We start from the raw sequence: 14,786 nt of genomic DNA, 5'->3' as shown, positions 1-14,786 counted from the left end.
TTTACCATTGTTTGCTTTTGGAATCCAGGACACATCTTTAGGGCATGACATTCCAGCTAACATCTTGGATGTCCCAGTGAAGATTTCAGTGCTTTTTTCCGATTTAATTGTTTTTAGTATGCCTTGCCAAAAAGAAGAGAGATACTATAATTGATCAGAAAAAGATGTTTTAGACTGCTAGTCTTGCTATCTTTGGGGAGGTTGTATGCAGTGAGTAAATCCAAGATCGTTTTTGGCCTCCCTATCAGTCATTAATGTGAAGTGGGGAGGCAGCTATTGCAGGCCACTATGATTTTGATAGTCAAATAAAAGCTATGTGGTTTTTTTTGTTGCTGTTTTGTTTATATCCTTTAAGGGGAAAAAAGGCCAGGCACGGTGGCTCACACCTGTAATCCCAGCACTTTGAGGGAGGCCAAGGCAGGAGAATCACTTGAGACCAGGAGTTTGAGACCACCCTGGGCAACATAGTGAGACCCTATCTTTTTAAAAATAAATAAAGATTCTTTTTAAAAAAAAAAAAAATAGGGAAGGAAAAGGGGGGAAAAAGAATCCACCTCACAGAATATTTGCAGTTCTTTTGTGTGGAGAGAGGTAACCAAAAACACAAAATTATCTTCAGAATTTAGTTTGTACCAGGATTGTTGGTCTTTTTAAATTACGTTCCATCCACGGGGATTTTTCAGCAACTGAAAAGGAGTAGTGTTGGTTTATGTAGTTGAGCCCCTAGCAGTGTGCTAAAGCCCTGAGAAACCTGGCTCTGTTTTCATTTCTTGAGTATAGCTCAAAAGCTGCTTTTGGAGACATCTTAGGATAGAGAACCCTATAAACTATATATTAGCGAGAGGGCTTTTTATTCTAGGCTATTTAGAAGCGGTTTATTCTAGGCTAACTATATAAGGTTATTTCAGCTGTGATGAACCAGCAGTTTTGTTGAACTTAAAAGAGCCTACGCATTAGGGGTGCTTTATCGTGATGTAAAGAAGATGGTGCCTTGGTTAGTGCCTTGCAATTGAGGATTTTGTTATTCCAGGAGAAAGTACATCAGGCAGTAGTGTAAATGCTGGTCCATGGCTTACAGATGTGACTCTTTCCTCAGGTTCATTCCGACAGGACCACCCCAGTAGCATGGGTGTTTATGGGCAGGAGTCTGGAGGATTTTCCGGACCAGGAGAGAACCGGAGCATGAGTGGCCCTGATAACCGGGGCAGGGGAAGAGGGGGATTTGATCGTGGAGGCATGAGCAGAGGTGGGCGGGGAGGAGGACGCGGTGGAATGGGGTAAGAGCAAACCTTTTCTCCTTTTACCTAATTTTGTTTCATCCATAGGATTTTCAATGGAAAGAAGGGACTGAAAGACATAAGAAATTAATTTCTGCATTTCCATGGACAATCTGTTGAGCTCAAGCCATCTTCTAAAACATGGAAATGTCATCTTTGTGGCATACATTAAGTGGCAGTTTATTTTCTTTCCCTGCCAGTATACTTCGTTGGGTCGGGGAGAACAAAGAATGGTTTTGAAACCGTAGCTTTCAGTTCCCTTCATGGTTTCCAGAGGTGAGAAGCCTCTGTGGGTAATAGATTTGGGATGGAACACACACAACCCTTCTAATGACCCTGAGTTTTTAACTAATTGCATTTGAATGGTTGACTTGAAATACCTGGTGTATATACTGCAGAAAAGGAATGCAGCTGTTTTCCACAGTGTTTGTCCCCAACTTCTGTTTGTACTCAGAATCGTTGAACATAATGAAGATTTTGGTCCCATAATCCTTAAACTATAGCTTGAGGTGCACCTGATACATAGAGTTTGGATGGAGCACAGAAAAATCCAATAGCATTTTGCAGAGTAATGTATATAATTATAGGCTCACTTCCTATTGGCGATGTTGAAAGTCTAAATCGGTTTGACCATTTTGATTGATGGCACAATCTGGTTTAGAAAACTTTGTTTAGATCAATGACATAACCCTGCTACCTCTGCCTGCCCTTCCCCTCCCTTCTCCCATCCCCTTTTCCCTATCTGGTGTCTGTACTTTGATGAAGGTGAGCTATAATATTGGTGGTTAACATAATCCAGAAGGCTTAGTTCTGTGTGTGTTCTGTCCCTATATAAACTAGTAAAAAAAAAAGTTATGCAGAATGTTAGATATTTACATTTGATTTGGTATGCCACTATTCTAGGAAAAATTAAATAGTATTTTTTTTAAATAGAATGAACTTCAAAATTAAAGTTGATCTTTAACTTCCATATTAGCAAATACTCTTCACTACTGAAAGTACTATTTTGCATATTCTGCATAACTTTAAGTCTTTAGTGAAATCTTTATTGGAAGAAAGTCATTTGACAGCAGGCAAAAATTTAATGATTTGGTATGAAGTAAACTCAATCTTCTGATTTGGAAAATATTATAAAGGTTTCACTTCTTTTTGGATGTTTTAAAATAGACATAGACACTTGAAAGTACTATCATCACGTCTCAAATCACCTAGAATTCCTAGTATTTTTAAATTGCAAAAACAATTTCAAGTTTATTTAAATACTCCAGAAGTTATAATCCTACTAATTGTGCTAGACTTTGCTAGTAGAGGGGGCCCCTCTTTCTGGATGAGAAGTCTCTCTTGGAGCCATAGAAGAGACCATGGCTTTCCCCATAGGTTTTACAACAGACTGTGAAGCAGTCTGTCGGATCCTGTGGGGATAGACCAGGGGCATTTCCCTCGTCCCCCCTTTTTATTGTGGTGTGGTGATGGTTTTCAGTGTCTTCTGCAGGTAAGGCACTCAATGTTGTTAACATGCCCTTTTTCATTGCCTCAGTATTTTGATATTTTCATTGGCTGTTAAACGTGGAAACTTTTTAACATGCTTTGTCGCATTTATATGCTACAGGTTACAAAGTGAGAGCCTTGTATACACTTCAATACTTAAAAAGTACCCGTACTCAGTACTCAGCCGGCAGCATAATGAAAAGTGGGACTAGACACGGTGTCCATATGGAGAGGAAAAATATACATAGAATATTTTTAACAAAATGTATTCATTGTATAAATGGAATCCTTCTGTAACTTTGGTAACTGCATACTTGTTGTTTGGTAATGAACCAGAGGAGGTATAATACTCTAGAATTGTGTAACATTAAAGTGTAAACTTTTGTGTTTAAAGAGAGAGAACATTTTATGGTGTGTACTTTTAAAAAGGAAACAAAGCTGCATGCAACAGCTTGAAATTGTGTATTCAGGTATTAAAGGTGCAATACTGGTTAGAAAAAACTCAGGGCCTCCCACTGGGGAGCTGCCTTTATTTAATTCTAAAGAAAACAAAATTTAACTCCTAAAGTCCAATTCATATTTCCCCTTCCCCTCTTTAAGTAATTTTACATGGCCGTAGTCATTATTCTAACTGATATGTCTATAAAGTTGCACCCCCAGTCCGCTGAGCCTTGGTATTTGTTGTAAATTCTCCTTTCACAGCGATTGTTAAATCTATTCGTGCCCTGAGATGTATGGCTTTATGCTGAAGATTGGCTGGATGCGTCCTCTGATGTGTGTTGTAGGAATTTAATGTGGTTGTCTCCTGCTTTATTATACTGTGACTTGTTAGGAAACCCTGGGCCTCATTTGGCTCTCCCTTGGGAGAGGTTGAGGGTGCACCTTTATGAACATGGAAAGGTTTATCACAGCAGTTAACCCCCACTTGCTCCTCCCCTCTATACCAAGCTCTTCTGGTTTTTCACCTGATGGGGTGGGTGTTTGGGATCTATTTTTTCTTCCTAATTTGCCAAGTATTGCACTATTAATACCAGCCCCCGAAATGAAAGGAACCAACCACACTGGTGTGTACAATCAGACAAGCAAGGTTGTATATTGAGGAAATTTGAGCAAGCTGCCCTGAAGAAAGGCATAGTGACAAGATGAGAGAGATGCATTGTTTGGAGATGTGTTTAGCCAGTGCCCTTCTTCCCCACGAGCCCCCCCAAGGCTCAGAGCGGTACTGGCTTTTAAAGGGAAAGGCCTTCATTTCTTCGTTTATCCCCCCAGCAGCGCTGGAGAGCGAGGTGGCTTCAATAAGCCTGGTGGTAAGTTTTTGAGTATTACCATAGATAGTGTTTTAAAAAAAAAAATGCAGTCAGTTTTTAGAAAACTATAATTTTTTTATTAGTTTCATAAGCGGTTTAAAAATGATCTATACAAAAGAGACTAATGGGTACTGCCGGCATTGTCTTAGGGGTAATAAGGTTAACCTATGGTTACAAAACAAAGGGTAACTTGAAGTATTGAGTAACTGCTTCTGTAATATGGGGGAGAATAAATTTTTAAATTTGGTTTATTTAGAGGAAAAATTTTGACTTAAATTTAACACTGATTTGGCACATAAGCATTGAGAGTGTATTTGGTTAATGGTTTAGAAGCAAACCAGCAAAGAAAAAAGCAAACCCTAGCAAACCTTTCACAAATGTTAAAGAGGCACTGCTCCATTTTAGCAGTGCGGGTCATTTTGAATTTAATGAATCCCCATCAAATGGTGGTATATTAGATAGCTATGTGTGTTTGTAAGGTTTGTAGCTTGCAAGACGTGCACTAATAATATTTTATATGATCTTTCCTGGTTGGCAGGACCCATGGATGAAGGACCAGATCTTGATCTAGGTAATTTTGAATTCTTGTACTTCATATTGTGCTTTATAAATTAATGGTACAGAGGTAAATGCATGCCTAGAGTTCAGCAGCCTTATAGACCAGCGTGATATTCTTGCTGTCAAGGACAGTTTGGGGAATCCTTTATTGTGAGCATCTACTTATAATGGCCTTAAGTGAAGTAAACCGAAAGTTTAATAGCATTCTTAGTATGCTTGGTAGTTTTCTTAGATTTATGATGAATATCCTTGGGCAGTAGTGATCAGATAGTTAAGAAACCCCTATAGATGCATGATAACAATTCTCTTGTTTTCTCTGAAAGGCCCACCTGTAGATCCAGATGAAGACTCTGACAACAGTGCAATTTATGTACAAGGATTAAATGACAATGTGACTCTAGATGATCTGGCAGACTTCTTTAAGCAATGTGGGGTTGTTAAGGTCAGTAAAAGCATAACCAGGTCGTCTGGCAAAACTTTAAACCGCCGAGCATTTTAAAGAGAGTGAATTGATGTTGAGAGTTGTTTTCTAAGGTTGCTTTTGCCTGACTTCTTTCTAGATATCTTATGGTTTGTTCCTTAAAAAAAAAAAAAAAAAAAATTAGCCTTTTTTTTTTTTTTTTTTTTTTGAGATGGAGTTTTGTTCTTGGTGCCCAGGCTAGAGTGCAGTGGCGCAGTCTTGGCTCACTACAACCTCCGTTCAAGCGAATCTCCTGTCTCAGCCTCCCCGGTAGCTGAGATTACAGGCGTGCACCACCACACCCAGCTAATTTTGTCTTTTTAGTAGAGATTGGGTTTCACCATATTGGTCAGGTGGGTCTCAAACTCCTGACCTCAGGTGTTCTGCCCACCTTGGCACCTCCCAAAGTGCTGGGATTACAGGTGTGAGCCACTACACCCAGCCTTCCCTCCTCCACGCCTAGGGACTAAGTCTTGCTCAGCCTTCCAGGTTCAAGTGATTCTCCCACCACAGCCTCTTGAGGTAGCTGGACTTACAGGCACATGCTGCCACGCCTAACTGATTTTTGTATTTTTAGTGGAGATGGGTTTTCACCTGTTGGCCACGCTGGTCTTGAACTCCTGGCCTCCTCAAGTGATCCACCTACCTCAGCCTCCCAAACTGCTAGGATTACAAGCATGAGCCACTGCACCCAACCTCAAATTATTATGTCTTTATGCTAATTCTTAATATTTTGACTGTTTTTCAGTTCTTGCTCTTCTGTATTTTTGAGTTCGTTTTATGAACCCCATAAACTTCAAAACTTTAAAACCCCAATTGGATGTTTACTAAATCTATGAAGTAATTTCAGTAATTTACATTTTTGTAATACTGAGAGAGCTTTTTTTCCCCTAAAGATTCTATTTTTCCATTTGTTTGTTTATTTACTTATTTATTTATCGAGACAAAATCTCGCTGTGTCACCAGGCTGGAGTGCAGTGGCGCGATCTCGGCTCACTGCAGACTCTGACTCCTGGGTTCAAGCGATTCTCCTGCCTCAGCCTCCTGAGTAGCTGGGATTACAGGTGCCTGCCACCATGCCCGGCTAAGTTTTGTATTTTTGGTAGAGACGGGGTTTCACCATGTTTTTCAAGGCTGGTCTTGAACTCCTGACTTCAGGTGATCTGCTGCCTCAACTCCCAAAGTTTTGTGATTACAGACGTGAGCCAACACGCCTGGCCTATCCCTATTTATTTTATTATTTATTTTATTTTACTTTGAGACAGAGTCTCACTCCTTCACTCAGGCCAGATTGCAGTGGCGCAATCTCGGCTCACTGTAACCTTTGCCTCCCGGGTCTCCTTGCCTCAGCCTCTCGAGTAGCTGGAATTACAGGCTCCTACCACCACTCCTGGCTAATTTTTGTAAGTAGAGATGAGATTTCACCATGTTGGCCAGGCTGAACTCCTGACCTCACGTGATCTGCCCACCTCGGCCTCCCGAAGTGCTGGGATTACAGGTGTGAGCCACCGTGCCCAGCGTGTTTAGATCTTCAGTAAAGACTATCGATTTCCTTAAAGGTCTTTTTTTTTTTTTTTTTTTTTGAGACGGAGTCTCGCTCTGTCGCCCAAGCTGGAGTGCAGTGGCCGGATCTCAGCTCACTGCAAGCTCCGCCACCCGAGTTTACGCCATTCTCCTGCCTCAGCCTCCCGAGTAGCTGGGACTACAGGCGCCTGCCACCTCGCCCGGCTAGTTTTTTGTATTTTTTAGTAGAGACGGGGTTTCACCGTGTTAGCCAGGATGGTCTTGATCTCCTGATGTCGTGATCCGCCCGTCTCGGCCTCCCAAAGTGCTGGGATTACAGGCTTAAGCCACCGCGCCCGGCCGATTTCCTTAAAGGTCTTGCAAATTTTACTAGCTTTACTTCTAGTTTCGTTTATTTTCAAGTTGCTGTGGTTAATGGTCTTCGTTAAATGACACTTTTCTGGTTATTACTGCTGTGTAGAAATACAGTTGATTTTGGGCGGGTGCGGTGGCTCATGCCTGTAATCCCGGCACTTTGAGAGGCCGAGGTGGGCATATCATGAGGTCAAGAGATCAAGACCATCCTGGCCAACATGGTGAAACCCTGTCTCTCCTAAAATACAGAAATTAGCTGGGTGTGGTAACACATGCCTGTTCAGCTAATCGAGAGTCTGAGGCAGGAGAATCGCTTGATCTCAGGACGCAGAGGTTGCAGTAAGCTGACATGATGCCACTGCACTCCAGCCTGGAGACAGCAAGACTCCGTCTCAAAAAAAAAAAAAGAAAGTTGATTTTGGTAAATCTTATATAAGGCAATTTCTCCCTACTTGTAGTTGTTTGTGCACAGATAACACACACACCTCAAAAGTAAAATGCTTTTAGTGTCTGCTGTCATATTCTACCCTATGCAAGACTCCCTTTGTTTTTTTCTTTTGAAATGGAGCCTCACTCTGTCACCTAGGCTGGAATGCAGTGGCACAATTTCAGGTCACGGCAACCTCTGCTTCCTGGGTTCAAGCCTCGAGCCTCTTAAGTAGCTGGGATTATAGGCGTGAGCATATTAAAAAGACTGCTTTTTAATATGTATATAATATGTAGTTTTTTTCAGGAATGTGGAGTTTATCCTGGTTAAGAAACGTAGTATTTACCGTCAAAATTTTGGAAATAAAGATGTTAAAATAGATTTCCAAGCTGGGTACAGTGGCTCACAGGTGTAATTCCAGCACTTTGGGAGGTCAAGGCAGGAGGATCCCAAGGATTGCTTGAGCCCAGGAGTTTGAAACCAGCCTGGACAACAGAGTGAGACTCTGTCTCATAAAAAAGAAAAAAATGCATTTCCACATTATTTATACCACAGTTTTGCCGTGTTTTCTTTTCCATCTTCAGGTATCATGTTCCTTTTTTTAAGTGAGAGGTATCTATATATATATCCTGTTGTAATCTTTTTTAAGCCCTATAATTAGATTGCTCTCACATGTTACTGGATATATATAAACAATTACAGACTAAACTGGTGGTGTGCATATTTAATGCAAAAAAGTACACATGAAGATTCTTATACAAGGTGGCTCCTGAATTCAAGTCAGCCACATCTGATACTCAGCTGAAAGACAATCATCTCTTCTAACTGGAGGAAGTAGTGGCTGTGTTAGACTAACCGAGAATCCCGAATCCCTGTAGTTCACTCACAGCCTGTACACTATACTTCATGGTTTAAGGATAATTTTCTTTGTGCCACTCTTGTCTTATGTGGTGGTATCAAAGCTTGACTACCCCTACGAGGTGGCTGTGCTCAGTGGGTACCCTTCTGGGCATAGAAAATGCCAGGGCAGCCGGGCGCAATGGCTCAAGCCTGTAATCCCAGCACTTTGGGAGGCCGAGGCAGGCGGATCACGAGGTCAGGAGATCAAGACCATCCTGGCTAACACGGTGAAACCCCGTCTCCACTAAAAAATACAAAAAACTAGCCGGGCGAGGTGGCGGGCGCCTGTAGTCCCAGCTACACAGGAGGCTGAGGCAGGAGAATGGCGTAAACCCGGGAGGTGGAGCTTGCAGTGAGCTGAGATTGTGCCACTGCACTCCAGCCCGGGCGACAGAGTGAGACTCCGTCTCAAAAAAAAAAAAAAAAAAGAAAAAAAAAAGAAAATGCCAGGGCAGGCGAACCAGCATCAGAAGATGGCTAAGGAAGGAGTGGGGCCTATCCTGTTCACTTCCACACTTTGTAACTTTGGGTCTACTTTGGTTTTTATGATAAAGCAGGGATAGAGGAGAAAATAACTTAAAATTCTGAAAAACTTAAAGCGGAGAAACAGTGACATTTAATGACTACTACATGTGAAAAATTGGTACTCTTCCTGGATTTTGCCGAACTTTTTTCTCCCAAATTAGTATATTTTAGTCATGCCTAACTATGCTGTTCTATGTCTAGATGAACAAGAGAACTGGGCAACCCATGATCCACATCTACCTGGACAAGGAAACAGGAAAGCCCAAAGGCGATGCCACAGTGTCCTATGAAGACCCACCTACGGCCAAGGCTGCTGTGGAATGGTTTGACGGTAGGATGTACTCACTGGCATTCTTAATCTTCCTGGCTATAGAGTATGGCAGGAGGGAGGAACTTGTGAACCACGGGAGCAAGAAGACCTTCCATCCCTTTCTGGGGGAAGTAGATTGCTGATCTCCCTTCAGTAGTATTAGGACCCAGCCATTGACCCTGGATTTGGAGATCCCTTTATTTTCAGGCTTTAGTATTACAAATCAACCTTGTTTAAAGTGGCAAACACTTCTCTAAGCGCAGATTATCAGAAGGTACAGAAAACCCTTCAAAAGAACATCTTAGCCAGTGTACATTTGCATATAGATAAATATATATATTTAAATAAGGCCTTGACATTAATGCTGGGATTTCACTTCAGACAAAACCAACTTGAAAGCATTGAACGACTTGGCCAGGTCCAGTGGCTCACACCTGTAATCCCAGCACTTTGGGAGGCCAATGTAGGTGCATCGCTTGAATCCAGGGGCTTGAGACCAGCCTGGGGAACACGGCACAACCCTCTCTCTACAAAAAATACAAAAATTAGCCAGGTGTTGTAGCGCACTCCTATACCTATAGTCCCAGCTACTCAGGAGGCTGAGGTGGGAGGATCACTTGAGCCCGGGGAGTTTGAAGCTGCAGTGAACTGAGATTGCACCACTGCACTCCAGCCTGGACAACAGCGAGACTCTGTCTCAAAGAAAGTGTCAAATAACAAGTCCTGGTTCTCTTTTCTTCGCCATACAGTCAGCTTCCCACCAGCTTATTTTCCTCCTTATGGTAGACAGTATTTTTTTGCTTGTGTTTTTGATTTTTTGAGCCAGTCTCACTTTGTCACCCGGGCTGAAGTGCAGTGGCACAAGCAGTCTCAGCTTACTGCAACCTCCGCCTCCCAGGTTCAGGTGAATCTTGTGCGTCAGCCACTTGAGTAGCTGCTGGACTCTACAGGTGCATGTCACCCTGCCCAGCTAACTTTTGTATTTTTTAGTAGAGATGGAGTTTCGCCATGTTGGCCAGGCTGCAGAGAGGTTTTTAAGTATATTTAAGTGTATGGCCTTTTTCTGGCCAGGCACGATGGCTCTTGCCTATAATCCTACCACTTTAGGAGGCCAAGGCAGGAGGATTGCTTGAACCAAGGAGTTCATGACCAGCCTGGGCAACCTAGCAACAGACTGCCTCTACAAAACATTTTGTAAAATTAGCCAGGCATGGTGATGCGTGCCTGTAGTCCTAGCTACTTTGGAGGATTGCTTGAGCCTGTGAGATTGAAGCTGCAGTGAGCCTTGCCACTGCACTCCAGCCTGGGCAAGAGTGAGACCCCCATCTCAAAAAAGCCTTTTTCTGGCCTTGTCAGTAAAGATCTTAGAGAAGATTACAGGAGGGGCAGACCTAATGCATCTGGGAGTGGTCATTTGATGATGTCGTTTAGTTGGTGAACAGGGAATATAGGGGAGTAATTGATGTTCTGTTGTCTTATTCCAGGGAAAGATTTTCAAGGGAGCAAACTTAAAGTCTCTCTTGCTCGGAAGAAGCCTCCAATGAACAGTATGAGGGGGGGTATGCCACCCCGTGAGGGCAGAGGGATGCCACCACCACTCCGCGGAGGTACTTTCTTTGATCTCCTATGTTGCATTAAAAGGTTTTCAATATACTCCCTACCCTTGAGAAACTTGATTACTAGAGTGAAGAAATACAAAATTGTGTGTAGAGTCAATACTTTGAACGTTTGTGGGTGTAAAAGGAAGAGGAGAAGAACACGGGAGGCTGGAAGCCACACTGCCTCTCACCTCCAGACTGCCATTTATTAGGCTTTGGTTGTGTCTGTATAGATTTGCCTGCTCCTTATATATTGTGGGAGTTTGGCCGCGTGTGGTGGCTCATGCCTGTAATTCCACCGCTTTGGGGGGCCGAGGCGGGCGGATCGCCTGAGGTCAGGAGTTTGACACCAGCCTGGCCAACATGGTGAAACTCTACTAAAAATACAAAAATTAGCCAGGCATGTTAGTGCATGCCTGTAATCCCAGCTACTTGGGAGACTGAGGCAGGAGAATTGCTTGAATCTGGGAGGTGGAGGTTGCAGTGAGCCAAGATCTTGTTTCACTGCATTCCAGCCCGGGCAACAGAGCAAGACTCCATCTCAAAAAAAAAAGGCAGGGCACAGTGGCTCATGCCTGTAATCCCAGCACTTTGGGAGGCGGATCACAAGGTCAGGAGATCGAGACCATCCTGGCTGATACAGTGAAATCCCATCTCTATTAAAAATAGAAAAATTAGGCCGGGCGCGGTGGCTCAAGCCTGTAATCCCAGCACTTTGGGAGGCCGAGACGGGTGGATCACGAGGTCAGGAGATCGAGACCATCCTGGCTAACACGGTGAAACCCCGTCTCTACTAAAAAAATACAAAAAAATAGCCGGGCGAGGTGGTGGGCGCCTGTAGTCCCAGCTACTCGGGAGGCTGAGGCAGGAGAATGGCGTGAACCCGGGAGGCGGAGCTTGCAGTGAGCTGAGATCCGGCCACTGCACTCCAGCCTGGGCTACAGAGCGAGACTCCGTCTCAAAAAAAAAAAAAAAAAAAAAAGAAAAATTAGCCGGGCGTGATGGCGGGCGCCTGTAGTCCCAGCTACTCGGGAGGCTGAGGCAGGAGAACAGCGTGAACCTGGGAGACGGAGCTTGCAGTGAGCTGAGATCGCGCCACTGTACTCCAGCCTGGGTGACAGAGCCAGACTCTGTCTCAAAAAAAAAAAAAAAAAAAAAAAAAAAAAGAATTGGAGCTCTGTTTCCTGTAGAGCACGTGGAACATGCTCATCACAGGGAAGGGGCTGATGCCTGAGCCACACAGAAACATATGGGACGGGTGATGGGGAAATGACAACAGTGGTATCTGTGGGTTTACTTAGTGATTTTTATTTCCCATAGCAAATCTGGTGCTACAGAGAAATGATCTGCTATTTCTTGTTGTAGGTCCAGGAGGCCCAGGAGGTCCTGGGGGACCCATGGGTCGCATGGGAGGCCGTGGAGGAGATAGAGGAGGCTTTCCTCCAAGAGGACCCCGGGGTTCCCGAGGGAACCCCTCCGGAGGAGGAAACGTCCAGCACCGAGCTGGAGACTGGCAGTGTCCCAATCCGTATGTACTTGTCTTGGCAAATTGATACCTTACGAGTGAAGCCACCCTTCCCTCATCCCATCCCCACTCTAGAGCAGATTGCTCTGTCTAGAGGAACAGAATGATGACCCTGATGGCTGGTTAGGGGCACTAGTCAGCCATTCCCTGGATGCTTCAGAGCCTTCTGAAGATTGATTTGACCTGTGTTGTGGGCGCACTGCTGCCTTAGGCTGTGCCCTAAAACCTGGGTGTACATAGATCCTGATAGTGAGTGTGTGTACCTGTTCACACACCACCTTTCCTTGTTTATCTTCCTTAGTTCAATTGGTGATTTCTGCTGTGATGTAATTGTATGCAGGGGTTGTGGAAACCAGAACTTCGCCTGGAGAACAGAGTGCAACCAGTGTAAGGCCCCAAAGCCTGAAGGCTTCCTCCCGCCACCCTTCCCGCCCCCGGGTAGGTGCAGGTTTCATGAGTGTCCCCTCAGCTTCCTGATGCTAAACCTCTTTTCTTATCTGTGGGCTTGGTAAACTACAGCTGCCGTCTGCTTAAGAACCTTGAGTTGTCGTCCTGTCGTCATTTCTAAATTGTCAGCGTGATGCTGAGATTGAGTGAAGTGTCTGGTTTGTTTCTGCGGTGAGAGAGAAGGAAGCAGAGCAGCTTCCAGTGTCCACAGGGCCTCTGCAGCCACCCACTGACTGCTTTCGCCCTGCTCTTCTCACCTTAGGTGGTGATCGTGGCAGAGGTGGCCCTGGTGGCATGCGGGGAGGAAGAGGTGGCCTCATGGATCGTGGTGGTCCCGGTGGAATGTTCAGAGGTGGCCGTGGTGGAGACAGAGGTGGCTTCCGTGGTGGCCGGGGCATGGACCGAGGTGGCTTTGGTGGAGGAAGACGAGGTGGCCCTGGAGGGCCCCCTGGACCTTTGATGGAACAGATGGGAGGAAGAAGAGGAGGACGTGGAGGACCTGGAAAAATGGATAAGTAAGTGCTGGTGAAAAGCAGCTGTGGGCCACCAGGCACAGTGAGAGGACAGCCCCTCCCAGCTTGGTTGGAGCAAGTTCCCATGGCACTAGGAAGCTTGTGCCAGTGCTTGGGAGGAGTCAGGAAGGGGCACCTGGGGGCTCTGGAAGGGCTTCCTCACCCCTCCCCATTCTAACCAAAGAGCCCTCTTTGCCTTACAGAGGCGAGCACCGTCAGGAGCGCAGAGATCGGCCCTACTAGATGCAGAGACCCCGCAGAGCTGCATTGACTACCAGATTTATTTTTTAAACCAGAAAATGTTTTAAATTTATAATTCCATATTTATAATGTTGGCCACAACATTATGATTATTCCTTGTCTGTACTTTAGTATTTTTCACCATTTGTGAAGAAACATTAAAACAAGTTAAATGGTAGTGTGCGGAGTTTTTTTTTTCCTTCTTTTAAAAATGGTTGTTTAACTAAGACTTTAACAATGGGAACCCCTTGTGAGCATGCTCAGTATCATTGTGGAGAACCAAGAGGGCCTCTAACTGTAACAATGTTCATGGTTGTGATGTTTTTTTTTTTTTTTTTAAATAAAATTCAAAATGTTTATAAACAGTTATCCTTCTCGGCCTCTGTTCCACAGTCACTGCGTGTCTGCTGGGAGCGTGCTCCCACCCCACCCAGGAGAGGGGTGCTTTCCAGATAAATGGTTTGTTCAGGGGTCGTGTGAGGTGAAATCTAAAGCGATTGTGACATGGAAACAGACTCTGGCCCTGACGCACCCTCAGAGACCCACTAGTGTCCAAAGGTTCAAGGAGAGACCCAGGTAAGGGAGGCACAGGAAGACCTGGAAATAACTTTGCCTTCCGTGGTATCAGGCACTAGGAGCATCTAAGGGGCTGCTCCCTCGGGTGAGGGACAATCCCTCTTAGGCGGACTGGGTCGGGCCCTCTCATCCCAGCACTTCTGGACAAGTATTGCGTACACCTCTGCTGTTCCCCTGGTCATTTCCTGTGCTAGTATGTGTTTGATTCTCTGCATTTGGAAAACCCTCCCTTAACCAGCCATCATACCCCTCCCTCCAAACCATCTTCCTGGCTCTTTCTACAGGAAACACATGGAAAGAGCCATGTCTGCCTCCTCCCTTTCTGGAACCCACTTCATTCTTTGCCAGCACTAAAACACAAAACGCCTCTCAGTCACCAACGACTTCTAATGTTGCCAAATCAATGGTCATTCCTTCTCTGTTCTGTCTCCTTCATTGCTTCCTTTTTCTTCTATCCCTAAATGTGGGATGGCCCCAAGGCTAGCATTGGGTTCCCTGAGCCCCACACTGCCTGGCTGTCCTTCCCATACTCTGGCTTCAGCCCTTTCTCCCTAGGGCAACTCGGCTTGGGTGCATGATGGGTGTAGAGCAGGGCTTGCTCCTGCCCCATCCTCCCTACACCCCAGGTCAGCAAACACACACTTGCCCCAAACCTTGTGGTCATCCATGACCTATTCTCAAACCCCAGCCCCCAACCTAGCTCTCTTCCAAATCCAGGACAGTGCAAACCACCACAGCCCCCCACCTCCATGACACCA

At 44.8% G+C, this 14,786-nt stretch overlaps 1 protein-coding gene across 5 annotated transcripts in view; it reads left to right on the top strand.

Annotated features, from left to right (window-relative positions):
- The window catches only part of EWSR1 (EWS RNA binding protein 1), a 32,123-nt gene extending 18,308 nt beyond the window's left edge, over positions 1–13,815 (top strand). For 2 of the 5 annotated variants that reach the window (XM_050806806.1, XM_050806808.1), the window contains 10 exons: positions 1,097–1,277; positions 4,038–4,072; positions 4,611–4,643; positions 4,954–5,072; positions 9,022–9,151; positions 10,615–10,737; positions 12,094–12,256; positions 12,594–12,691; positions 12,963–13,215; positions 13,416–13,815. In XM_050806806.1, the coding sequence (XP_050662763.1) occupies positions 1,097–1,277; positions 4,038–4,072; positions 4,611–4,643; positions 4,954–5,072; positions 9,022–9,151; positions 10,615–10,737; positions 12,094–12,256; positions 12,594–12,691; positions 12,963–13,215; positions 13,416–13,455 (1,175 nt within the window). In that variant the 3' untranslated portion in view covers positions 13,456–13,815. Of the gene's footprint in view, positions 1–1,096; positions 1,278–2,886; positions 4,458–4,610; positions 4,644–4,953; positions 5,073–9,021; positions 9,152–10,614; positions 10,738–12,093; positions 12,257–12,593; positions 12,692–12,962; positions 13,216–13,415 lie in introns of those variants that run through there. The other 3 variants (XM_050806805.1, XM_050806807.1, XM_050806809.1) reach the window with 2 other exon arrangements.
- Positions 13,816–14,786: the final 971 nt, after the last annotated feature.

Source organism: Macaca thibetana, chromosome 10, assembly GCF_024542745.1.
Source record: "Macaca thibetana thibetana isolate TM-01 chromosome 10, ASM2454274v1, whole genome shotgun sequence".
Classification (NCBI taxonomy): domain Eukaryota; kingdom Metazoa; phylum Chordata; class Mammalia; order Primates; family Cercopithecidae; genus Macaca; species Macaca thibetana.
The sequence above is the reverse complement of the archived record's forward strand: the minus strand, read 5'-3'. Positions and strand labels throughout refer to the sequence as shown.